Genomic DNA, 27947 nt, shown 5'->3' with positions numbered 1-27947 from the left:
TCCAAAAGGGTTTTCAAAGGAATCACTCATCTCCAACCTTGACACATTCTAGAACTACATTTATACAGCAATTAGTCTTGGGTATAAAGTCAGCTATAGACATATCAAAACATAATTCATAGTATTTGAATGACTGTGTCCCCTCCAAGATCTATGTTCAAATTTATCCCCAATGTAACATTATTAACAAGTGGGACTGATGAGCACAGTGGCCTTGTGCCTGTAATCCCAGCACTCAGGACGCTGAGGCAAGATCCCAAGTTTGAGGCCAGCCTGGGCCACAGCGAATTCCCTGTCTTAAAAAAAGAAGTGAGGCCTTTGGAAGGTGACCTGGTCAAAAGGGCTCTGTCCTCATGGACTGGCACCTTATAAAAGGGATTCCAGGGGGTGCGTTTACCCTTTTGTCCTGTCTTACAATGTAAGGATACTGCATTTGTTCCCCCAAAATAATGCAGCAGTGCAGTGTCATCTTGGAAGTAGAGATAAGGGCTAATTACCAATTTTTAGGCTGCCAGAACTGTGAGAAGTAAATTTTTATTGTTTATAAATTACCTAGTTTGTGCGACTCTGTGTCACAACAGCAGAAATGGGACAAGACAGTTAAGTGCTGGCATGACAGTTGTGTGCTACCCTGTATGCCCCTCTTCTAGTACTATTAACAGCATTTGTTCAGTAATATCAAAAAGTATTAACGTAAAAAAGAAAAGGTGTTTTAAGGACTTCTGGGTTACAAGGCACACTGTGCAGCCTCATTCTTCAAAGAAGCTAATAGTATTCCTGTTCTCTATGGATAACTTGATGCAATAAATGCACTTCATAGGACCACCTCGTTTTTCATTACTGGACCTGTGGTTTTTCTACCCAGTATTGTGTTAAGCAATTCCTATGTCCAGAAACAGGGCTCTTTTTCTTTTGGGAAGTTACCTGATGTTTGCAATTAATGATGCCACATGGCTTTAAAACAGAAGACATTTAAAAACATGAAAGGTAACAAAAGCATATCCGGTTGTTAATGGACCTTGTAGAAAATGTGCTGGGAGAAGAAATCCACTAGTTATCTGCTATCAGCTTATGTGCATTTAATGTAGAATATACACCTGTCATGCAGTAAGTATCTGCTTGATACATGAGATATCTTATAATCCACAGGGAAAGTACAATCATACAAAATTAAAATAATAACTTTAAAAAAACAGAGAAAGGTGGTGATTTCAGAAAAGGACAAAAACCAATGACATGGAATGGAAAAATGTAACTCAGTGTTAAGAGAACTTGACTAGCACGTGCCAGGTCCTAGGCTCCATCTCCAGTCAACTCCCACCCCCCACAGAAATCAATGAAGTTAAATGAGACAGAACATAATGAGGAGTGGCAAAAAGTTTGAACAAATAATGTTAGACAACACAGAATTTCTATACCTCTCTCTATTATGATGAAGAGAAAGTCGATTACACATAAAAAGGTAAACATACTAACACAATCCACCCAGAACTCAATAAGCCTTTTACCTCGCCAATAGTGCCAGTCACATATTGATCAATGGCATTGGAAATTTCGGCTCTCTTCACCCCCGTTTTAAACTTCATGGAAAGTACTTGTGGATGGTGTCTAAGCCACCAATAGTTTGCCTTATCCCCTGCAAGACGTGTACAGTGTATCCGAGACTGCTGTCCAGCTCCAATACCAATAACCTAAGGAACAGATATTAAAATGAATAACTCTTCCAGCAATGCCATCTTCTCAAGGGATGTCAAAAGTGAAGCATTCATTCTGTATGTACACACGACCTCTTGGATTTAATCAAGCAATCTCAACAGCTGGCAATCCTAAAATTCTGAAAGACTCTTCCAGGTCACATGCTAATTAATATCCACTCGCCTGACCTGAACCTCCAGTTTGTGAACCAAAAAATTCAACAAATGCCAAGAAATGAGTTGAAGACACAATAAAAAGAAAGGGCTCCCATGCTGCTGAAGCTATGATAAAATTACTTCCAAGTTCAGAGAGACCTTAGTGATGAACTAGTTGAACCTTGCATTCAATGGTTCGGACACAAGGAAAGAAGTTAACATTGTATAGCAAAAACATCCAATACAAACGCTGTTTGACTTACAATGGGGTTACAGCCTTATAAACCCTAGTAAGTTTCACATCCTAAGTAAAAAAAACACTAAGTACACTTATTCTACCAAGCACAATGGTTTAAGCCTAGCCTACTTTCACAAGCTCAGAACATTTATATTTACCTATATTGGGACAAAATCATCTAACACAAAGCCTATTTCACAACAAATGCTGAATATCTCCTGTAATTTATACTATACTAGAAGTGAAAAACAAAGGTAATTCTAAGGTCAAAACATTACAAGTTTAGCTGTTTTAAGGTGGGGACCGTTTCTATCTTGATTTTAGGAGCAGTCATGCAACTGTATAATTATTTTCATTGTGTCCAAATTATGCCTCAAGAAATGTGATTTTAACAGATTAGGTTAATTGCTAGTCTAACAGTCTTTCTACTCAATAGATTAAAGGACAAGATGAGAGGCTGGGAGTGTAGCTCAGTGGAGCAACTGCTCAGGTGTGGAACCCACTCCAGCACCACACGCAAAATAAAGACACCATAAAAACGTGCCAATTCCTTCCAGCAAGCAGCACTACGACTGACTACAGCACTGGTTCCAGGGCTACTTCTTAATCATCATTAATTTTAACAGTCTACCAAGGTACTGAGTAAATAATGACAAACCCAAAAGAGAATAATTTGGCAAATTTTCCCTCTTAAGCTGTCCAGTACCTGAGGCAGATGGAATTTTGAATATCATTTTGTAAAACAACAGTCCCCGAGGTGAGTTTGACAGCTTGGTTACCTGCCCGTTCTTGGCATAGCACACGGAGTTAGACTGAGTATACTTGACAGCGATCGTGGCTACAATGAGGTCTCTGAGGGCAGAAGCTGGCAACTGAAACAAACAGAATGGTAACTCACACCAAGCTTTAAAAATTTCCTTTAGCTAACTTTACACTTCTTACATACCAGTTAATATAACACACCTATAATGTAGTCATGTTGTGCAAACGACAGTGAAATGAACTGCTCATGCTATATACTACATTTTACTAAAAGGATGAAGTATTTAACATACTTGTGGTGGAACTTTTGGCACAGTGCCCAACATGTCATAGGCTCAAGCTAATGACATTCTGCAACAACTTTAGATTAAGCTTCTGCACATCACATAAGATTTGTATTTGTTTAAAACAATGATGGTATGTTCTTGACCAGAGTATCCCTAAATATCTGTAAATACAATAAAACTTACATTCAGAAACAAATCCATTATAAACTTTTAGTTCAAATATAGTAATACATAATAGACAAAAACGTCACTGTCTTTTAATATAAAGAGTGAATAAAAATAGAACATGCTACGTGCAGCTAGCTGACTAAACTAGCTAACAATAACAACAAAAGAAAAACAGTAATGTGCATGCCAGCAATCCCAGCCCTCAGAAGGCTGAGGACAGCCTGGACCACATAGTGAGACCCTGTCTCAAAAAAAGTAAAGTTTGTGGCTCCTCCAAAATGAAGTTTCAACTCTGCAAAAGACCCCTGGGTTAAGAGGATAAAAAGACAAAAGTAAGAACTGGGAGAAAATATTTGCAAACTGTATAACCAATAAAGAACCAGGACTTGAAACATTAAAATAAGCAAGCAAACAAAAAAACTCTGAAAACTTTGCAACAAAAAAACCTAAAACAATTTAAACAGAAATTGAGCAAAAGATATAAAGACATTTCACCAAAAACAACAAACAGATGTGTATAAGCACATGGAAAAATGAAATAAGTATGTGAAAAAATGGTGAACATCATTGGGTTATCAGAAAATACAAATTAAAATCAGTGACACTTATCAGAATATTTAAATGAAAAACATACAGAAAAAAAAAAAAAAACACCAAAAGCTTGTAGTAACAGAACCACTCATCTATTGTTGTTGGCAATGTAAAATGGTATAGCCACTCTGGGAAACACTTTGGAAGTTTTAAAAAAACTAAACATGTAACTACCATACTACAGAGCAATGAACATTCCTGGGCACTAACCAGAGAAATAAAAACTTAAATTCATACAAAAACCAGTACATGACTGCAAAATGAATGAAAACTACAGAAAAGATTAGTGGTTACCCATGGTTAAGGAGGGGAGGAGGCAGCAGGAAAGCAAGCTTGGCTATCAAAGAGCAGCAGGAAGGCTCCTTGTGGTAACAGCAGTGTTCTGCATCTTGACTACATCAATGTCAACTTTATGGTTGTAATACTTACTGTAGCCTACAAGATGTTATTATTCAGGGAAGTGGGGTAGAGTGTACAGGGAAAGTCTTACAACTGCACGTGATCCCACAATTTTTATTTTTTAATCTTAAAGAAAGAAAACAATAGGTTGGATTGAGAGCATGGCTCAACTGCTTGCCTAGCAAGTGTGAGGCCCTGAGTTCAATCCCCGGTACTACAAAACAAAAACAAATAAACAAAAACCAGGGGCTGGTGGTATGGCTCAGTGGTAGAACACTTGCCTAGCATATCATGTGCAAAGCTCTTGGTTTAATCCCCAGCACAGCACAGCAAAAGAAAACAAAAAACAAACCAGAAAACCCCCCACAGTTAGGAATTTCTTAGGAACTTATTATTCCAAGGCTTTATTAATATATTAAATCCTTTCTTAAACCTATGTGCTGCTGTTTGAATCACCAACTGTAAATTTGCTACTTAAGATTCTGAGAAAGCAGTCTACTAGATACTAAGACATCTATCTTCAAATATAACTGTGGTATTCTGAGTTAGATCAAGGAATATGAGAAACACCCCTGGGATGGGAGTGAGAAAACACAACAAACTGGAAGCCTTATTCCAGAAAAATGGAAGAGGAAATAACTTAAACATGTTCAGTGCTAATACACGCTCCAAATAGTTCCAGGTCTAATAGTTCAAGCTAATGATTTGGGGCAAGAAGATATTAACAAAAATCTGCTATAAAAGTGGGGATGGAGCTGGGGTACTGGTGGCTCATGCCTGCAATCCTACCTACTGGGAGACTGAAGTTAATCAGGAGGATCAAGGTTTGAGGCCAGCCAGGGCAGATAGTTCACGAGACCCACCAGAACAAAAACAGACCCAAAATGTGGCTCAAGTGGTAGAGTAAATGCTTTGCAAGTGCAAGGCCCTGAATTCAAACCACAGTTCTGCCAAAAAAACCCCCCAAAACTGAAAAAAACGGGGGGTGGGGGGGTAGAGAGGGGGAATGGATGGATGGAGGAGGAGGACTTAAAGGACAAAACAACTATCAATTTCATCCTGAAAAGTTTCCAAATAGTTGTAAGCCTACACAAAGAAAACTTTAGTAAGACCCAAGAGGCACAGGGGTCAACATGAGTACCATGGAATGTAGGTCAATACTTTAAAAAGTACACTGGTCTGGGAGTACGGCTCAAGGGTAGAGAACTTGTCTAGCATGCTCAATGCCCTAGCTTTGATCCCTAGCACCACAAAAATTAATTAACTAATTAATACAACAAAAACAAACAAGTAAATGAAATTAAATTAATAAAATAAAATTTTAGGACTGGAGGCAGGGCTTAAGTAGTAAAGTGACTGCCTAGCAACTACAAGGCTGAGTTCAAACTCTAGTACTGCCAAAAATAAATAAAAACACATTAACCAATCAGGTTAATAAAAGAGCATTATCTCACCTTAAAGTAACACTAATGCAAAAAACTGTTTCCAGCTGGAAACTGCAGAACCTCACAGACCTAACATATGCAATGAATTCCCAAAGGCTGAAAGACATTCCTCTGTAAAATGCCTACATATTTCTTTACTTCAAAGTACCACTAATCAAAAATAAAAGTGGAAAATAAAAATGGAAGAATATGCAATAAACTGACAAATGAGCTAAAAATGTGTCTTATTTGCTATATGCTTAACAGATACAACAAGCCAATAAAGATTATATAGGTAGAGGGGTGTAAGAAAGAGAATCGAGGGGGTAAATTTGATCAAAGTACATTATATACAAATATCACATTGAAACTGTTTTAGATCAAAAAGAATTAACCTAGAAGGTAACACCCACACAGAGGAAATCAATGTGAGTCAATGCCCTGTATAGCTATCCTTATCTCAACCAGCAAAACCCCTTGTTCCTTCCTATTATTGCTTATACTCTCTCTACAACAAAATTAGAGATAAGGGCAAAATAGTTTCTGCTGGGTATTGAGGGGGGGAGCGGGAGGGGGTGGAGTGGGTGGTAAGGGAGGGGGTGGGGGCAGGGGGGAGAAATGAACCAAGCCTTGTATGCACATATGAATAATAAAAGAAAAATGAAAAAAAAAAAAATAAGATTCAGAGAGAAAAAAAAAAAAAAAAGAAACTGTTTTGTACAATTAACAAAGGCTAGTAAATAGAAGGGAAAAATATTTTAAAACTAAAGGAGGGAGAAGAAAGAGTAACACAGGGGTCAGGCATGGTGGTGGTGGTGTACACCTCTAATTCTAACTACTCAAAAGGCAAAGGAGGAAGGCTCATGGTCCAAGGCCGGCCTAGGCAAAAGGCTAAGACAGTGAGACCCTATCAGAAAAACAAAGTAAGAAAGGACTACTTGTGGTTCAAGTGTTAGATCACTTGTCCAGCAATCATGAAGCCCTGAGTTCAAGCCCTAGTACCAGCCTCCCCTGAAAAAAAGAGTAACAGAGAGGAGAATACAATCAAAGCATATTATATACATGTATGGAAATCCTACATTGCACTAACAAAAAATGTTGGAAAAAAGAAAAAAGATTCTGAAGTTTATTCGAGGTACAGCTTTAGAAGTGAGACCCGGAAACAAAAGCAGCTCCTCTTGTCTTCTACTTGTTACCTCATAAGTGAGTAGCTTTCATAGAGACCAGCCCTTCTCCAGAAACACACAAAAAAGTTGGGCCACAGCGGACAACCAGCAAATATCAGCAGTTAAGAATCCCAGAGGAAAGGAAGCAGGAAGAAATGAGCCTAAGAATTTATGCTTTTTTCCTGAAGGCAGTTTTCAAGTAGCATGCAATAACTAAGAGGTAAATAAGCTGAGCACAGCTTCTAGAAGCCACACAGGACTGAGGGACAAAATTGGAGTAAAGGACATTATTAGATGACCTTATTTCCCTATTGTGTAACCTTGGGCAAATTTCTAAGCCACTGTCTGTGCCGTAATTCAGTGATCTTCATAACAGAGATGGCAGTCACCTCCCATAACATACCCAGAGATTAAATGAGGTCATAGGGTAATACATGCACATTCAAATAAATAAACAAACAAACAAACATACTATCATCCTAAGTATATCTCCTAGAAGATGACAAAGAGCCTAAGTACAAAAACTTGTCTACACAAACTCAGTGGTCAAAACACGGAAAATAAAAAGCACCTGAGTATCCATTATAATACATCTAGCTCTCATAAATCAACATTTATTGAAACATCTGAAGCCTAGTGCACACTCAAAAAACAAGTTACAGAAGACATGATCCCATTTATGCTTAACTAAAGATACATATCTCTATGTATGTAGTAAGCACATAAGCTTCTAGTGTGGTCTTTTAATCATTTTTTTTAGCTCACAGGCTTACTTGAAAACTCAAAGATGAGCTGGCTGCTTGAGTATCTATCTACCAGTTTAATACAGGCCTTAATAAATGTTCAAGCTTATAAATATTGAAAACAGACCTGCTAAAGTTACAGCACTCAGTTCAGATATTTTCAAACTTACATCTTTATTCTTGGTAACAACATTGCTAAATAATGAGCTGTCGATGACACCATTATTTCTCTTCTGGCTTAAACGAAGACCAAAGAGAGTTCGAACTTCATTTTCATCTGGTTTGTAAGACTGATCCATCTAAGACAAAAATTTTAAAACTGAATTACATCAATAATCTTCAAAATCTTCATTATGTACAAAAGACTTTATTCTTGCTGACCAGTAGTGGTAATTCCAGCACTCAAGAGACTGAGAGGCAGGATTCTCAGTTTGAGGCCAGCCTGGACTACACAGCAAAAGCCTGACTGGAAAAAATAACTAAGTTGCATCCATTTTTCTAATACAAACATATGTGACATCATTTTAGAATGGCTGAGACACCAACACTTTTCTCCAAAATGTAAAAGTATAGTACTACATATACACAATATATTAAAAATCAATGATTCCAGTTAAAATATTTTTGGAAGTTAATCTATACAGGCCTTCAGGAGTGTCAAGAAATAAAACAGATTTGCTAATAAACAAACTGCTGCACACACAAAAAGACTGCATTCTAATTTATAAAATACTCAGCTGATAGTTAATTAGAAGTTAAAATGGGGGGCAGGGGCTGGAGGTGTGGCTCAAGTGGGAGAGCACTTAGTAAGTTCAAGGTCTTGAGTACAAAAAGTTAAAAGTGAGGAAAGCAGGAGTCTTATGGTCTCTGCTTGCTGTATGGTGTCTTCCTTTCCCAATATTAGAACCAACACAATATTAAGCCTGTTTATTAATAAGTCTACTTTGCTTGCTGACCATCCAAAAAGACTATATAGATAGTAAATTTAGTCAATGTCACCAAAACCAGGTTCACTGGAATCAATGGTTTTAATATCTTGTTAAAGTTGTAACTTAATACCTTCAAACTTCGAAACAATGTACTGGCGTTTACCCATAATAAGATGTCTACCTGCCATTAGCCAGGTAGTACAAATCATTCTGTGGTTGTAATCATGTGTCCATATGCAAGTTAAACCAAACTCTCAAAACAGATAAAGTATTGAGGAAACCCAAGTATTCCCTCCCACATGATGATGTCATGTGCCGAAGGGGTCATGACAATTAGCTGACGTTTCTAAAAAACATTTTCTGTGATGCTGAGTGTAAACGTTAATGGGTATTCACACCTGCTAACCACAAAAACCACTTGGTTAAGAAACTGAAGGGAAAAAAAAGGAAAGAAAAAGAATATAATGAGTTAGCTGTGTGGCTAACCTTGCTCAACTGAATTTGAAAAAAAAAGAAAACACAGCTATGTATATTTAATGTGGCATTTTCTTTCCTTGAAAAACTGGCATAAAATCTATGATGAATTATAGAAATGTTGGCATTTTACAATCAAGGATACACAGTTGGTCCTTAGTATTCATGGGTTCATTTGCAGATTTAATCAACCACGGCTTACAAATATTAAGAAAAAAAACTGTATCTGTACTGAATGCGTTACAGGCTTTTCTTTCTTCTTTATATTCCCTAAACAACACACTGTAACAACTATTCACATAGCATTTACATTATATTAGGTATTATAAGTAATGTAGAGATGATTTACAGTATACAGAAGGATGTACATATGTTATATGTAAAGACAATGACATTTTATAAAAAGGACTTCGGATTTCCTAACATCAATACCTTATGAAAAACAGTATTATGAATTTTTACTTTCAATTCAAGTAAGTCTTTGTCATTGAATTATCTTAAAAGTATAGGATAGTTTCCCAAATGCAGAAGAGCTCATAAAAATCAGGAGGAAAGCTCTCAAAAATCTAGCAGAAAAACAAGAAAGGAACAAGGACATGGATTTCATAAAAAGGAAGTAAAAATACCCTAAAATGAGAAGATTTTTTTTATCCCATGCACAATGAGAAATTGGAACTGCAATGAGGTGCCATTTTCAACTTCCTAACTGAAAAGATATGAAAGTTTAAAAACATAATGCTGGAAAGATGTAGGGAAACAGGCACCCGTATAGATGCCCATTCGGAAACTAAAACTTTTGTCCACATCTAAGAGGGCAGTATCAGTTGAAATCACCAATACGCAGTTTGTTACCCAGACCTATTTCACCCAGGACTCTTCTAGGTTATTCTTGCAGTAGCTAAGACTGGAGACTAGTGTAATAAGTTAAGATAAAAAGCTATGGAACAAACTTCCAAGACTGAAGCAGGGTACATTTGTGTAAGAAAATAGAAAAAGAAATGCAAATACTGGCTGAATATATATTTTTAAATTTTAGCCACTCTTTTTTTTTAAATTGTTGTACCTGGGGCTAAATTGTGACATTTACAAAAGTTCTTACAATGTATCATAGTTGAATTCACCCCCTCCCTGAATATGTATTGACTGTATGCAGAAAAGTAAGCAAGAAATTTAGAGTATTAGTTACTTCTAAAAAAAAAGTAATAGTGGCAGAAGGAAAGGACAGGGAGATTTTCTAACAAATAATATTTAACCTCTTTTAAATAGGAAAACATGTCAATACATTATTTTTAAAAAATAAAAAAATTAAAATTACTATAAGGAAGATATCCTTATACCCCAATTAATAGTGCAAAAAAATTACAGCATTAAAGATAAATAAGCCGGATGTACTGGTACACACTGTAAGCCCAGCACTTGAAAAGCCAAGGCAGGAGGATCATGATTTGAGGCCTGCAGTATATAGGGAGACCCTGTCTCAAAAAGAAAAAAGGAAAAAAACCCCAAAATGGATAAAGAAACTACAGTGAAGAGGGATAAATTATAAAACTGTCTCTTTAAAATTTAAACATGGGGCGGGGGGGAAAAGAAACACAAAATAAAAGAGAAAATTACTGTTCTAAACATGAACTGCAATGACCTGAAGAACACAGTAGCTTCCATTTTTCTTTTTAGAAAGTATTTTCAAAGCTTCTTCTTCATACCCTGGGGCAACAATACCATCAGACACCTATAAAGATATTAAATGTTAATTTTTATTTTTAAAAATGGACTTCTTCTGAGAAACCGAGGAACAATTATCAGTCTTAAACAATGCAGCAAAAATACCAAAAGATAACAAATCTAAAATTTGAAAGTTCTTTGTCAGAATACATGAACAGCTTAGCCTACCTTGTTTGCTGTCCTTTCAATTTTATTTTTAGTTTTAACTAAAAATATATGGGTGACTTACTCTTGTACATATGCTTTGGGAAGAAAAATGAATTCTTGCTATTCTCAAGGTGGGGTTTTGCACTAGGAAGAGCATACTCAAGGCCTGGTTCTGTCAGTACCTGCTTAAATGACCTTTGCAGTTAACTGCTCTACCACTGAGCTATACCCCGCTTAAATGACCTTTGACAAGGCACAATCCTCAATACCAAGCAAGGACATAAGCTTCCATCACAGACATATCAGCTTGTAACTAATGATATGAACATCATGACCTTGAGATAACGTTAGGTTCACTGTGTTGGGACGGTAATGGTCGTAGGGAATCTGTAAGCAACTAAATGTTACCAAGCTGCAGGCTCCTTTGGCTCTTACCCTTTTTTATCCCTCTCTCTCTAAGCTATCTGAGCAACCTTCTTTTTCTTTTCTTTCTGTCTCCCCAATAGCATCCCCTCCCCACTTTCTAGAATGTTTGCTTAGTATTAAAGAGATGAGGGTTAGTTTATCAAATTTAATGTTTTCCCCATTACACAATCTCTTTCAGCTCTATACAGGCTATAAAATTCATTATTTCATCACCATCCAAGATATCTCTGCTCTTCAGTAACTCTAACATTGGCATTAAGATACACCCACTAGAAAAACTGTATCAAAATAGCCAGATATTCAATTGAAACACTAAATCTCAAAATTAACAACTTAAGGATTCATGTTCTACATAAAATACCAACATCTTATACGATAACCAAGTTATGGCTGCTTCAAATAAAAATCTGTATGCTACAGTTAAATGAACACTATGAACAAATAGACTTTACTCATAGATCAAAACACAGGAATCTCCACTAACTTCTCTGGAAATAATTTTCGCAGTTGGGACATCACACACATCAGATAATGCAATAAAATCACCAAATGAAGACATCCGATCAGCCCCTGCAAATAAAAGTAAAAACATATTTATCATGAAAGTATCCTCACACTGAAAAAGATGTTTGAAAATCCCTGTGTAATCAGAGAAAATCTATTTTCTCTAGAGCTAACTTTCTGTAAGTAATATATCAGTGCCATTTATTTTATCTTTTAAATTACTGTTTAGTAAAATTTTAGGTGAGAATAACCATACAATGTTTTTGCTACAAAATAATAAAAATTCACTCAACAGCCTAATCTAAAATTACATTTATCAAATGCCACTTATTACATTAAAATACTATCATACAGCCAGGCATGGTGGTATACACGTATAATCCCAGCACATAGGAAGTGGAGGATCAACAGTCCAAGGCCAACCTGGATTACATAGTGAGGAACTGTCTCAGAAAATAAAACAAAACAAAAACTACACCAAACAAACAAAAAAGACATGGAAAAAAAGTTATACTGATTCTCAAGTATTTAATAAAAACAAATTAAAGATAAATTGAAATCTCATAATGAAACAAAAGCTATTACTACTATATTCTATTCAGGATAAAATATTGATTTTTCTCCCCAAAAAGACAGAAACGCCATTATTCTCACCTCTTGCTCTTGCGTATGCAGTTGATACAGGTGTAAGGGTTTTATAGAGGTCATAGACCATGCAGACTTTAGCTTCATCCTCACTGAGTGGAATTCCAACAGCAGCACCTGGTAGAGGAAAACCATTAAATAATCAATAAACCTAAAACCTCAAGTTGCTACTAGACAATTCCTACATCTAAGCATTTTTAAAAACATCTGTCTATGAAGTGTATTTCTAGCACCTCTGCCAAATTTAATAAAAATCTATTTAGCCAGGCAATTAAACACCAAGAATACAGTTGCAGGGAAAAATCTTCTCTCTGGCCCCTGAAAACAGAGTTGCTGAAGCCTGACAGCCCTGATGTGTGCAGGAAGCCATCCATTACTGACTCTTCCTGTTCCGCTTGGTATCATATGCCATTTATTTCTTCCCCACTCATATCACTTTAACATCCAATAAATAGTGAGTATAATTATGTATTGGACTGCCAGAAAACTGGTGACACCTACAGACGACTAAACTGTGGAATTAAGAACCTAAATGCAGAAGCAAAAAGGTACCTCATAACAGCTAAAAGGAGTATCGTAAGAACTTCTTTATGTTTACTAAAACAGATACATCTTCAAAGACATGGAAAAACATTTTGGTCTAGTACATTAAGCCATTTCACTTTTCTAAGGTTAACACTGCAAAAAAGCCATGGCCTGATTTTCCTATCTCATAATAATATCATACAATTAGATATGTTATTAGGTTATCAAATTTTATATTACTAAATCGATACTGTTATCAAGAAACACACCAAAGCTTTAAACCTCATAGGATATCTATATTCACATTAGAACTTGTCAAAATTCAAAAGAATTTTAGAAAAAACACATTTTTAGCACTTCCAGGGCATTCTAGAATGCAGTGCCTTACCTGCTGGGCTGACATGTTTGAAAGATGCTGCGGCTGGGATGCCTAAAGCTTCTTTGAGTTCCTTCACCAGCTGCCAAGCATTCAAAGCATCACACAAATTTATGAATCCAGGGGCTCCATTGAGAACTGTATATAAAGACATATAAACACTTACTAAGTAGGCTCAATAAAGCCTATGTACATTTCTTAAAAAATAAAAATGTGTATCAAGATCACACAAAAAAAGAGTACTTATGCAAACAGACTTATACACGCATATTAATAACTTTATGATAAAGGAGACCAACATAGCTAAGCCTGAGCCCATCTGTTAAAAAATGCACATGTACATGAACACACTCACACACCACAAGGAGACTAATCCAGCCAGACTAGAAATAAATCAATGAAGGGGTTCAGAAATTGGAGGCACTACGACAGGACTAACAGATCCACGCAGATTCAGAATTAAGACTAAACAATTGTGGGAATTATAGAAACAGTATAAATTAAGTTTATAAACCTTGCCAATTAAAAAATTGTATTATAAGCCAAAACAAGAGCTACAGGTGTAAGGAAAGGGGAGGGGGAAAAGTGCAGGGTTGTTTTCTTCTTATATAGCAGATACAATAAACCCTGTCTACAGGCAAATTGCAGTTATAAGACTGCAACTTCAGAGTTTGTCATTACTTATTTTCTTAACCACTAGAAGATTTTTTTTAGAAGCCAGTTAGCTCTTGTGAATAAGTCTAAGAAACTCATTATATACAAAGAAACAGTGAGTCACCACTAATTAAAAGTAAATGTGTAATTTCATTTCATTCATGTGTTATCTTGGATGGTTGAAACTTAAAAACAAAATAGGCAATAAACAGATTACAAAAGGAAAACTTAGGTATTGATCCAAATGAGTTGAAAACTTATGTCCATAAAAAAACTTGATTCCGTAAATATGAATCAGCACCTCTGGGCTTCTCTTGTCCCCAGTGGCCTGTCACAGGAGGTCTAAATTCTCTGGTTATCCAAGATAACAGCTCACTGCGCAAAGCTGGCAAGAGAAGTTCACCGTGGACCAGCACACTCCTAACTGCCCAGCCCAGCCTCATCTGTACATACACAGAGAGCTATCAGATGTTTGCAGATGATGGTGTTCATGATGACAGCTGGAATTTATTTAAAATGTACTCTGCCAGGCACTTCATATTCTTAAGTATCTTAGTTTTGTGCTTTGGTTAACAGATTATCAGTGACAAGTTAATTTATAAAGAAAGTAACTTACTTCCTATAGTCTAAAAGGCTGAGAAGTTCAAAATAGAGAGGCCAACATCTGGTGAAGGCCTTCTTGGTATGCCAAAACACAGCAGAAGATATCACATGTGTAAGGAGGAAGAGGAGAAAGGAGAAGAGAGGAGAGAGAACTGGACCAAGCTCATCCTTTTATAAGGAGCCCATTTCCTTGATAACAGCATTAAACCACTGCTTGAGGCAAAGTCCTTGTGACCAAATCACCTGTTAAAGGTCCTACTTTTCAACACTATGATGTTGGGAATGAAGTTTTAACATATGAACCTTGGGGGACACATTCAAATCATAGAATTAAGTCACAGAACAGCCACAACAATTCTACAAGTGAGATACCAACTCAGTTGAGGAAAATGAAAACTTAGATTTAAAAACTTGCTCAAAACTACACAGATGTGAAGGACTGTAAAGCACAGAGGGTGGTATTTGAGCCCAGAGCTCTTATTTTAACCACTGTGCTAAACTGCCTTTCACTTTGGGCTAAACTGATTTAACCAAAACAATTACACAGTCCACATTATGAGGATGAGAAAAGGGGACAGGTGCTATGGCTCAAGTGGTAGAGTGACTACCTAAGCATGTGTGAGGCCTTTAGTTCAAACCCCAGTACCACCAAAAAATAAATAATTAAAAAAAAAAAAGAAAAGAAAAAGAGGGTGAGAAAAGGGAGAGTATAAAAAAGTTAAATCTTTATCTTCCACTGGAGGAAGTATAGATAAGATTGAAGTTTGAAAATTCCAAATACAGTCATTTGGAAATATGAAGATAACCGTAAGAAACACCTTAAAAAATGAAAGCAGTGGCCTTTGGAGCCACTGGGGAAATGCTTTTTATTATAAGCCCTATAAAAACATGAACTTGTATACTATAAATTACACTTTTGACAATCATAAAAATTAACTTTAGAAAGAAGACAAACCAACTCTTGAAATTAATCAGTATATAAAGTTTTTAAAAATATAGTAAGCTGGGTATGGTGGTGCACTCCTGTAATCCCAGGTACTTTGGAGGTGGACGCAGAAAGATTGCAAGTTCAAAGCCAGCTGAGCAGTTAGGCAGACCCTATCTCAAAAATATAACAACATAGAGCTGGAGGCATGGCTCAAGTGATAGAGCACCTAACCATGTGTCAAGTGCTGAATTCAAACTCCAGTACTCCCACCCCCTCCCCAAATAAAGGAGGTAAGGGCATGGCTCAAGTGCTAAATCCCCTGCCTAGCATGCATGAGGCCTTGGGTTCAATTTCTGATACTGTAAAGAAAAAGAAATTTAAAGAAAGACAATTTTAAAAAGTTTCATCAACCAAAAAAAAAAATGAAAGTAATAAAATTTAAAAAATCACCATCCTCAAGAAGCTTAGGGGATAAGCCTAGAAGAAACAAACTAGGCAATAACTAGTAAGCTGTGAAAATATATCAGTTAGGTAGCACATGCTTATAAACCCACCTACTTGGGAGGCAGAGGCAAGAAGATCTAGAGTTTTTGGCCATTCTGAGCAAAGTTAGAGAGATCCTGTCTCAAAAACAAAACACAAACTGAAGGGGTAGAAGCGTGGCTCAAGTGGTAGAGTACATGCCCAGCATGTGCCAGGCATTGGGTTCAATCCCAAGTACCACAAAAGACAAAAAAAAAAAAAAAGGTGAAATAGCTCACAAAGCCTTTAACATGCAAAATAAAACAAGACACCATATATACAGCTCCCCCATCTCCCTTCTCTTCACAGACAACCTAGCAAATGGTGGTGAGTGAGAGAAAACTTTTGGTTTCTGAAACACCTCAGAGTTAAGTACCAGGTTCTGCTCAAATATCAAATTTTCAAAGATATTAATAACTAGTTAGATATAAAAGAAAGTGCTACAGAAAAACCAAGTTGCTTCAACTATTAAGCAGCTGAAACAAACAGGACTGTCTCGTTTCTAGTCATAAGAAACCAGTCATTACAATCACACAAAACACAGACACACATTCTATCTTTATGCTTTGCTTCAGTTTTGGTTCTAGACACATGAACAAGCATACACTTTGTAATTACATTACTGGCAAATATTGAAACCATATGAAAAGGCAAAATGCCCCTTGTGTCATGAAAATAAGCAAATCCTATGAATCTTCTGTAAGAAAAGATAAAAATTAAATATATTGCTATTTATGGGGCCTAGGACTTCCTCTGCCATGTTTGCCACATATAATACTCTGAAACTACAAAACACATACATAAATACACAAATAATGAACAATGAATAAAGATACATATAACATGAATGAAAATTCCTTTGAAAATGAAAAGTACAAGAACTGAATGTGCATGGGAAGGAATGGGGCATATGACAAGTGTAGAGCACCTGTGAGGACTGAGTTCAACCCCTAGTACCATGGAGGGAGGAAAAATCATTTAAAGATGTTCTACCTATAAAAATTTGTGCTAAATGTTGGGTTTCTAATTATTCATTCAATAGGGAACACACTAAACAATATTCTAAGCACTGGGGATACAGCAATGAATAATGACAAAGTTTCTGTTTCAGGAGCTGTCATCCTAATGGGAGAAGACAATCAAAAACAAAACAGCAAAACAGGGTGGTTGACAAAAGTGTGATGACCAGCTACTTTTGTCTGGGTGGTCACCAAAAGGATCTCTAAGGAGTTGAGATCTGAAAGACAGTCAATCAGAACTGTGAAGAGCAGAGGGAAAAATTCTCTATGAAGGGCTCAACCAGCACGAAGACCCTAGAGTAGAAAAAGCTGAGACTATGCTGGGAGCAGAGCCTAGGGGAAGTATAGTAGATTAGGGTCAGGCAGCATGGGGTCTGTAGGTTAGGGAAAGGTGCTTTAAGGAGGAATGAAGATCAATGAAGCATTTCAGGAAAGACGTACACTTCTAAGACTACTCTGTTGTGAAGAACAAAAAGGTCAAGAGAAAAAGTAGAGACCAGTGTAGCCTGGAAGACTTTCTGGGTGACTGTGGGGACTTGGGTATCATTAAGTACAAAATGTATCTGAGGTAAAAGAAGTTGTGGCTCCACTGAATGTGGTGGGGGAGGGAGAAGAGTATTTTAAATTCTCAAACCTCCTACCTTGCTCCCTCCATCTTTTCCCAAGATGGTGACAAGCAGAAAGGAAGCCAACAGGAAAACCTACTTTCTAAAATCTACTTTCTCCCACCACCCAAGTGCCAACCCTCCTGGCAGTGCTTGTCCTCCAACACTCCACACCTGTAATTCTCTCTCTGCCCTTCTCTGCTCTCCCTCCTGCCCAAGGAGGACATGCTCAAACAGCCCACCTCAGGGAAAAAAAACAGGACAAAACACTAAAAAACCTTCTCTTAATTCTACAAACATACAGCATCCTAATTTCTGTTCAAAGACTTATCCATCGTTATCATTTCATACATTCATACTTTTATTTTAGCCCACTACAACTGGACTTCTAGCCCTATCACTGCAAGAGAACTGTTTCTTCTATCATTCCCAAAACAGTCCTTTTCCTATTCTCAGCAGCATTCCAACACACTGAAATTCAAGTTTTTCCTCTACTGGTTCTTCCACTGCTTTGCCCACCAGGTGAAGAAGCACCTCAAATTTTGGTCTTGAGTCTCTTCTAAGAAATTCAGGCTGTGGCATCTTTGTCCCATGTCTTCAAAGACATCTGTATAACAAAGACATTCCAATATCCATCTCCAACTTCACCTTTCTCCACAACCCCAGTTTGTGGTTTTTAAAGAAGAGCAAGGTGCTGCATAACTCCAATATTTGTATTCACCAATGCAACCAGCATCTCTATTTTGGATGGTTGTAAGAAGCAGTATGTAATTTCTCTTCTAAATGTGAAGCAAATCAAATACAATATAGAGACAACAAGTATTCACACAGCAAACTGTGCTTACCTGTGATTGGAAGCTTGGGCTTCAGGGTGTACAGCTGGGCAGGAGTTTGATGAGGGTTCATTCCATACCTCAGGGGCATCTGAGATATTCCTTTACTGTACTGCTTCCTGAAGTAATCTGAAATTGCTTCATCATATTGCGCTGTATGAGTGAATGCCTACGAAAAGTATGAGTTTTGTGAAACACTAAGCAGCACATCTCAAAGTAGAGACAAGATGGTTTTAGGTACATAGCTAACTACATGCCTTGGCCCTTCACACACGCACACACAAATGAAAGATACCAATTAACAGTGAATAGCACAAGTAATTATCCTTTTCCAATTCTTTTTCAACCTATTTGACAGAGTAGTACCTGAAGATTTGGTTTCTCCATTTTAAACAAAAGGGTAGCAGCTCCAAGCAGAAGCCTTGATAGGTGATATAATCTAGAATCAATATCATTTGGCAAGTACTATACTAGCTGATATTATTTTATACTACTATAGAAGCAAGTCCCTACCTTCAATGCTAACTGGCGTCTAGTCTCCAAGGATGTATCCTTACTGTTGGAGCTCTGCATTTCTGTGGACACTGCCACATAGTCCTCTGGTTCACACACAACTGTCACTCGAGCATGGTTTTTGGCTGCGGCTCTCAGTAAGGTTACTCCACCTTTGAAGGACAAACGACTATTATTTATATACATACATACATATATATGAATATCAAATCATATCACGTCAATTGATAAATCTCTTTGAAACTTCTACTTTAATTCTTGGCTTAAAAAACCAAAGAAAAGTTGGACATTTAGCTCAAGTCTATAATCCTATTTGGGATCAGGAGGATCACAGTTTGAAACCAATCTAGGCAAAAAGTTTGAGATATCAACCAATAGCCAGACACGATGGCTCATTCCTGGCATCCAAGCTACATGGGAAAGCACAAATAGAAGGATCAGGTTCTAGGCCATCCCAGGCATAAAGCAAGACCCTATCTCAAAAATAACACAAAAACAGTTGGTGGAGTGGCTCAAGTGGTATAGTGCCTGCCTGCACCCTGAGTTCAACCCCTCACTACCACCAAAAGAAAAAAAAAAAAAAAAAAAAAACCTCATTATGACTCTCCTTAAAAAAAAAAAAGCTGGTAAAACATTTTAAAATATTTTCTAAGTCAGGCATGTTGGTCATACCTGCAATCTCCTGTAATCCCATTACTTAGGCTGACACAGGAGGATCATGAGTTTGAGACTGGGCTAAACAGGGAGCTCAAGGCAAGCCTGGGCTTCTAGTGAGATGTTGTCTCAAAAGACTACCTCCCCCAAATTATTTCCTCAATAGCTAAAATCAAAATGAAATCTTATTAGCATTCCAATAATCCCCTCCTCTGTCACTTTTGAAATGAATTTCTAACTTACCAATGTCAATTTGCTCGATAGCATCCTCCACAGTTACATCTGGAGAAGCCACTGTCTTCACAAACGGATACAGATTACAGGCAACAACTCTAAGACCGAGAGGAATTTAGTTGTCATTAAGGAACACAACCTATGTGGCTTATATGTAGGAAAAATAAGTCAGTGTTATAAACATCCAAAAGCCATTAAGATCTAAAATATAAACTGTGAGATTGACATTTTAAAATTCTAAAAGTTTTATGTAAAAAATGTTTGGAAGTCCTACCGTCATAGAGCACAGGTAATGTAGTTGACAACTGCTACTACCATACTGCAATGTTGCTGCTTGTGTAACCTCAACTACCTAGTAAATCAAGCCATCAAAAATTTCTTTTGCCCAGTGTGGTGGTACACACATGTAATCCCAGCACTCAAGAGGCTGAGGCAGCAGAATTATGAGTTTGGGACCACCTGAGCTATACAGCAAGACTGTCTCAAAACAAATAAATAAAACATTTTTTCATAGAAATGGAAAAGGAAGGATTACAGAAGACATTCTTACTTCAGACTGGGTTATTATTGAGGACATTCACATTTAGATTCTTTGTTCAAATTTGTGTACAATGATAAAAAATCCTAACAGTGCAATATGTTTGCCTTCAGAGAGGTAATAAAAAATGATGGTAATTGGAAGGCCAAAAGAGTAATTTAAAATATTCAAGTAATCTAAAATTAAGCAAACTGGTGCTGTTCCATTACCAGGACTACAGTATGAGGAGCTCTGTGACCAAGACCCTTAATCTAGATCCCTAGTCTAACTGGTGAAAAGTAATAAAACAAAAGAGAAAAGAAGGGACTTCTCAGTTCATTCTATCAGGCCTATTATCCTGATACCAAAACTAGACAAAAATGTCACAAGAAGCTACAGATCACTGTTTCTGATATATAGTAACACAAATATCTTCAAAAAACACTTAGCAAACCAAGCCCAGAAAAACAGGACAATACTTATGTATGGCCAAGTAGGGTTTAATCCCAAGGAAGGTTAGCTTAATGTATAAAATCATACATTAGTGTGATTAATAGAAAGAAAGACCAAAAAAAACCCACTGGATTATTTCAATGGACACATTAAGAACAGCAGGGTACTTCTTCCAGATGATAAAGTGTAAGAAAAACCTATAGTTAACATTACAGAGTGATGGAAGCTTGAATATTATCTCCCCATTGCCAGGAGGAACAAGAATATTTACTCTAGCCCCCTCTATTCACATTGTGTTGGATGTTACAGCTGGGAGATTTGCAAATAAAAGGCATGAGAATGGGAAAAAAGTGAAGTTATCTCCACATGCAGGTGACATGATGTTATATACACAAAACCCTAAGGAGTTCAAAAGAAAACCTATTAGCACTAATTAATGAATTCAGTAAAGCTGCAGGATATATGATCAATATATAAAAATTGAACTAAAACACATTAGGGAGGAATAATCAGAAAATGAAATCAAAAGATCAATTCCATGTACAATAGCAGAAAAGAATACAATATTTTAAGAATTGATTTAACAAAAGTATAAGATCTATATACTGAAAAGCTGAAAGAAATTAAAGAAACCTGAAAACAATGGAAATGCATCCCATGTTCCTAACAGATAGAGAACTGTTAAAATGGCAATATTCCCTAAATCCATTTACAGACTCAACACAATCCCTATGGAAGTTCCAATAGCCTGTCTTGCAGAAATGGGCAAGCTGCTCCTAAAACATATATAGAGATGCAAGGGACCCTGAATGACCAAAACGATCTTGAATAAGAAAAACACAGTGGGAGGACTCAGTTTTCAATTTCAAATGGTAGAACACTTGCTCAACTGTGAGGCCCTGGGTGCAATCCCCAGTACCACAGGTACAGAAAGCAACAGTAATGGCATAGTACTAGTACAATGACGTACACTCTGACAATGGATGCTAAGTCTGTTCAATGAAAGGACAGCCTTCTCAGCAAATGATGTTGGGACAATTGGACATCCCATACAGAAGAATAAAGTTGGGCCCCTACTTCACACCTATTTTAAGTTAATATAAAAATTAACTTAAAATGAATCAACAACCTAAGTTGAAGAGCTAAAACTAAAAAACTCTTAGAAGAAATCATAGGCAAAAATTTTCATCACTCACAATTAGGAAATGGTTTCTTAGTTATGGTAATAAAAGCACAGCCACAAAGGGGAAAAAAGGTGGACATCATCAAACTCAAAACTTTTGTGATGGTCAAAGGACATGATCAAGAAAAAAAAAAAACACAATTCATAGAATGGGAGAACCTTCAGAACATGCTATGTGATAGAAATCAGTAATCAAGGACCTCACATTGTAGGATTCCATTTATATGAACAGGCAAATCCAATACAGATCAGTGGTTATCAAGAGACAAAACGCTAATGAGTGGAAAAAGGAGATTATGACTGTTCTAATATTGAATGTGGTGATAATTACTTAATTTGTGTGAATATACTTAAGACCAGTGAATTATACATTTTAATTCCCCCATAAAGCTGTTATATATATATTTAAAAGATCAGCATCTTTATGCTAATAAATAAGTTGACTGTATATTACAAAATTTAGATCAAATCTTCCTAAAAAAAGCAAAGATTAAGGGCTAGGGGTCTAGTTCACTGGTAGATAGCTTGTCTAGCATGTTGTGATGGCCTGGATTGAATGTCTAGCACTACAAAAAAAAGAAAAAAGCTTGTTTAAGTTATATATTTTGGAAATGTAAATCTGGAAAAATCAAAATGCTTGTATGTGTAAAATACCACAAAGAGGAGGCTCAGTAAAGGTTTATAGTGAGTAAAAGAAAAAAGGGGGGGAAGAGGGAACACCAGGTTTAGCACACTTTTTGTCTTTAATGTGTATTTAAAAAAAAAAAACCAACTTCAATTTTTTACCTTATAAGATTGAAATCAAGTCTGGCCATATCAGCATTATCTTCCGGGATATTACGGGCCAGGATTCCTAGTTTAACAAAGTTAAAGAACGTATTAAGCTCCAAAAACAATAAGGTATTTCTTTTCATATACTCCCATCGATCAAGCTAAATATTCTAATATTCTTCTATTTTTTTAAAGACAGGGTGCTCCTGGGTTTAAATGATTCTCCTGCCTTGCCCTCCCAAGTGCTGGGAATATTGATGCATGCCAGGACCTTTATTATTCTTAAGAATACTAATTAAAAATTATTCTTAAATAACTATTTAGCAGGGAGCTGAAGGATCAGGCCTGTAATCCTAGTTTCTTGGAAGGCTGAGATCAGGATTATCATGGTTCTAGGCCAACATGGGCAAATAGTTCTTGAGATGCCATCTCCAAAACAACCAGAGCAAAAATGAACTGGAGGTGTGATTCAAGAGTTATAGCGCGCCTGCTTTGCAAATCCAAAGCTCTGAAGTCAAACAAAAAATTTAAGATTTCTGAGTATATTTAAAGATCTTTTGTATCAATACCCACTTCCTTTTTCTTAAACAAAAAAAATGTAAAAAATGTTAAAAGGAATTTTTACATAACTATTACCAGTCTATCCCAGTCTATGTGTTCTTGTAAGTCGGCGGCTTATCTGATGATCCTCAGTCTTTCAGACTTTATTCAGTCAAATTTTACTGCAATTGTCAAGTTAGCAATATTCTTATTTCTCACCATTTTGTTTTAGAAGCAATTTGCTATGTCTGACAAACGAACAAATGTGAAGCGCTTTGAAAAAAATTGTTTTGAAAGTCAGTTCAAACTTAAAAGTTCGAACTATTTCAAAAGTCTATACTTTGTAGTCTACAATATAAAATCTAATCTAAATATACAATATAAAATCTATTTTCAGTCATTTCAGGAGGAAATATCACAATCTAAATTAGTTATTAGGTCAATATTTATAGCAAGCAGAAGAAAACAATCTGAATTCATCATGTAATAAAGGTTCTAAAAGACTATGAAATCTGGCAGCAAATGTGACAAAACCAATGCACCCTGAGAAGTAAACCATTTTTGAGCTTATGCTTGCTTCTTCCATCTATATTCTATGATGTTATTAAGTGAAATATTTCTGAAAACCACTGATTATTTTAAACTGATGCTACCAACCACTTACCAGCATGGACTGCAGGATGCAAGGTTTTTACACGCCCCCCTAACATTTCAGGAAATCCTGTTACCTCAGAGACATCTCTGAAAACAGAAAAACAAAATACCATGACTATTTCTGAGTTGTCACTTCCCATTATTGAAAGCATCTTCCATCAAGTCTACTCACATTTTAAGAGGTTCTTTCCAAGCCTGAATTGTACAAAAAAATTTTTTTGGTTTCTAGTTTTTCACTATGGTTGATATAAGTAAAATTCGACTTAACTTTAAAAAAAAATATTCATCTTATTTTTTAACTGGTATATTTCAAAAGTATTAAAGCATTGATTTTACAATATTCAGAGAAGTGAATCATAAGCTATGCTAATTAAACGTTAAGAAAATAAATTCAGCTGCACTTGGTAGCACACTCATGACTGTAATCCTAGTGCTAGGGAGGCCCAGGCAGGTCATTAGTTCAAGACTAGCCTAGGCTATGTAGTGAGACCTTGTCTCAAAAAAAAGAAGCAGTGAGGCAGAACACAATGAAAAGCATTAAAAATATCTTTGGGCTGAAGGTGTAGCTTGATGGAGAGCTTGCCTAGCACATATGTAGACCTGGGCTTCATATTTAGTACTGGGGAAAACAACAAAAACCATTAAAAACCATATCCAGTAAGTGGGGAAAGAAGACTGCTTAGTAAAATGGTGCTAGCAGTAGAATAACTCCACATAAAATTAAGTTCCTGATGAATCACAGGTTTAAGCATTTAAAAATATTTTAAAAGTACCAAAATTAAATATGTGAAGAATGCTTTCCAAGCATCAAACAAAAAAAAGCTGTGATTATATCAATGTTAAAAATGTATACATAGAAAAAAAAAGTTAATCAGAAAAAAAATTACAAAACATGAGAAAGACTTAATGAAGGGCAATTTTATATATATACCTATCAATCCCTATCATCAAGCTGACCTCCAGAAAATTATATGTATGAACACTCTGATAGCTTACAAATTTTAATGTGAAAAACCCCATAATGTAAACATGCCAAAAAAAGAAGCAAAATTGTACCTACATGAGTCACTAAACAATTATAACACTAAACAATTATAAAGTATATGCTTATAAAAATACTGAAATACATTGTAACAAGCCATTTAACTACTTTCCTTATAGTTTTCCATGCTTTTCTAATTTTCAACAGTTAACATAGCATTTATTATAAGAAAATAATAAACATTTTAGAACAGCAAATTCTGACAATAAGATACTGAATTTCCTGGGGAGACTCTCTATTAAGGAGTGCCATTTGTGGCCTGGGGATGTGACTCAAGTGATAAAGCACTTGCCTAGAATGCATAAATCCCTAAATTAAATCCCTGATAAGGAGGGTGAGGGAAGGAGAGTGCCATTTGCAATGACCAGTGATTCGCCAAGAACATACAGTTGTAACATCAAGAAACTGGTGAGACATGGTTTCAAATTCAACATTCCTTTCATGGAATTTGGGAAAGAAAATCCAGTTCCTCCAACTAACAAGAATAACTGAGAACATAAGAGATGGCAGAATTATTTTTAGAATTAAACATGTGGGGCAACTGAAAAGCTTGTTACTCCTTTACACTTAAGAATTTGAATGTAGCAGCTATAAACTTCAGAAGTAATTCTCTGCAACTGCTGTACACTGATTACAATTTCATTCATTTACCTCACAACAAGGCAATGGTTAACTTCCTAGGGCAAAATCTTGAACCCTTACTGTGTGATCTCAAGCAAGTTACTTCTTTGTGCCTCAGTTTTCTTTTCTATACAATGGAGATAGTATTACTTATACCAAAAAAGTGTTGTAATGATGAGTTAACATACATAGCCACCACACACACTTGTGTATACTCCATTCATTTTTTTTGGTGGGACTGGGGTTTGAACTCAGGGCTTCCCAACTGCAAACAAGGGCTCTACCTCTTGAGCCACACCTCCAGCCCCATTCAGTGAACTTTATTGAGTGTTTTGGTGAACACACTAACCCTGTAATAGAACAGGACACATTCTAAATTTTTTTAAAAATTGAGAAATGATGAAAATCATGGGGGTAAGTAAGGAGTGAGTAGTAGCATGGAAGACTTACCAACTGAGTAATTAACTGGGGGTACACAACATAAGGGCTCTGGGGGTACCCAATGTAAGGGCTCTACATTTTTCTGGTTTTGAATAGTCAGCAATGTTTTTGTAATACAAAGTTTTGGGGATTGGGGGGAGGTCACAGATGAAAACTTTAATTTGAAGAAAGTTCCAGTTATTACAATGAATGGGAGACCCCCAACTTGGCCCAATGGAAAAATAATCCTGCTTGCTGTTCTCAACAGCTGACCTTTCTGCCTTCTGTGGTTCTCACAGGGTTCCCATGAGCACCACAGCACAGACAAGATGCAAAAAGACTGTGAGGAATAAAATCAGTTATTTATTTAACAAAGCCATTCTGAACTTGTCAAGTCCAGGGACGCTGTGTATGGCCCTAATACAGCAGAACTACATGAAAAGGATCTAGAGGGCAAGAAGTAAATTTTTCAGGTGGCAACAAAGGCAGACAAGGCTTTTATCTCAGGGGTGGGCAGGACTTTCTCTGAACTCAGGCTGCACTTTATTATACGTGTCCTATGGTCTTTTTCATTTTCTTCATTTCAGCGGTTACTGCCATCAGTCAGAAGGCCAGCGCCTTGAGGTAAGGAATGGCCTCTCGATTCACTTCCTGCACACCCCTTCCCACAGCCTGGTCAGACAAGGGAGCAGCTTGTGAACGAGACATGGATGGCTGTATTTACCTGTGCGGTGACTGGAGATGCTGGGGAAGAAGGGAGGCAGGCGGGGAGCCTCTTACCTTAACTAAAACCAGTTAGGGCCTCTCTGCGCCCCTCTTCCTCTTGAACCGTGGGTGCTAAGCGTGCTAACTTCACAGTGTTACTGGGGAGTGCCTGCTTCACACTGCTTTCTGGTTCACGTGGTCACTCGGAAAGGATTTACTGAAGCACTACGTCGTGCCTTACCTGACTGCCAGGCCAGCATCCCTGAGAGCTTTTGCAGTCCCTCCGGAAGCGACCAGATTCAACCCAAGGGTCGTGAGGCTTCTGGCAAATTCCACAAGGCCAGTTTTGTCTGAGACACTGAACAGGGCTGAAAGAGAAGACGCGATCCCTCATGACTCGCAGTGACGGGCACTGCGTTCTGCAGGGTCGGGGCGGGGGACGGGGACGGGGAGACTCGCGAATGGCAAGGCCAGCCCCGGGGCCTTCGGGCCGGCCGCTCGCCAGCCGCACATGGCGGCCAGGGAAAGGCGCGGCTCGCGGTACGCCATTGCGGGGCGCAGGGCCGCGGGACGCCGGGGCGCCGCCTCGCGAGGGCCTCACCGAGCTGGGCGGGAGCCATGGCTGCAGCGCCGGGTCAGGAAGAGCGCGGCGGCAACGGCGACGCCACGTGCGGAGGTTCGGAGGGTCCCGGTGAGGAAAGGGGCGGGGCGGGGCCTCCCTGCCACGTGACCCTAAGCCCCGCCCCCGCCCCGCTCCCCCTCGGGAGCGAAAGTGGCTGCATGGCGGAAAGCGAAGGCGGGGCGGGGCGGGGCGGGCGCTGCCGGTCCTGGTGGTTGAAGTTGAAAGGATCCCGCAGTCGATCACGGCCGATTCCCCGCGTGCGAGCCAGAGATCCGCCCCGCGTGCTCCAGAATGCGGCCACCCGGGGCCGCCTGTCCGGAAGCTGGACGGAAGGCAAAGCCCGGAGTCGTTTTCGCAGCAGCAAAGTTAGAAGCCGTCCTCCCGTCTTCCTAGTTTTGGAAAATGAAACCGAGGCCTCAACATTGACTTCGAAATCTGTAAAAGTAGAATTGACACCTGAGTTTTTGATTCCACATCG

The 27947-nt window shown here is 37.6% G+C and overlaps 1 protein-coding gene across 1 annotated transcript in view; it reads right to left on the bottom strand.

Moving 5' to 3' along the window:
* Nucleotides 1–27586, bottom strand: part of Atic (5-aminoimidazole-4-carboxamide ribonucleotide formyltransferase/IMP cyclohydrolase) — a 29209-nt gene extending 1623 nt beyond the window's left edge. Inside the window, exons 1-14 of the mRNA XM_020181670.2 lie at nucleotides 27449–27586; nucleotides 27089–27215; nucleotides 24070–24146; nucleotides 22881–22947; nucleotides 19951–20039; nucleotides 19054–19205; nucleotides 18553–18709; nucleotides 13389–13514; nucleotides 12485–12592; nucleotides 11811–11896; nucleotides 10671–10760; nucleotides 7799–7927; nucleotides 2868–2960; nucleotides 1509–1691 (exon numbers count right to left, since the gene is read on the bottom strand). Coding sequence (XP_020037259.1) covers nucleotides 1509–1691; nucleotides 2868–2960; nucleotides 7799–7927; nucleotides 10671–10760; nucleotides 11811–11896; nucleotides 12485–12592; nucleotides 13389–13514; nucleotides 18553–18709; nucleotides 19054–19205; nucleotides 19951–20039; nucleotides 22881–22947; nucleotides 24070–24146; nucleotides 27089–27215; nucleotides 27449–27467 — 1503 coding nt within the window. The 5' untranslated portion in view covers nucleotides 27468–27586. The remainder of the gene's footprint in view (nucleotides 1–1508; nucleotides 1692–2867; nucleotides 2961–7798; nucleotides 7928–10670; nucleotides 10761–11810; nucleotides 11897–12484; nucleotides 12593–13388; nucleotides 13515–18552; nucleotides 18710–19053; nucleotides 19206–19950; nucleotides 20040–22880; nucleotides 22948–24069; nucleotides 24147–27088; nucleotides 27216–27448) is intronic.
* Between the last annotated feature and the right edge of the window lie 361 nt (nucleotides 27587–27947).

This window comes from Castor canadensis, chromosome 4, assembly GCF_047511655.1.
Source record: "Castor canadensis chromosome 4, mCasCan1.hap1v2, whole genome shotgun sequence".
Lineage (NCBI taxonomy): Eukaryota > Metazoa > Chordata > Mammalia > Rodentia > Castoridae > Castor > Castor canadensis.
This window is presented reverse-complemented; position numbering and strand designations above follow the sequence as displayed.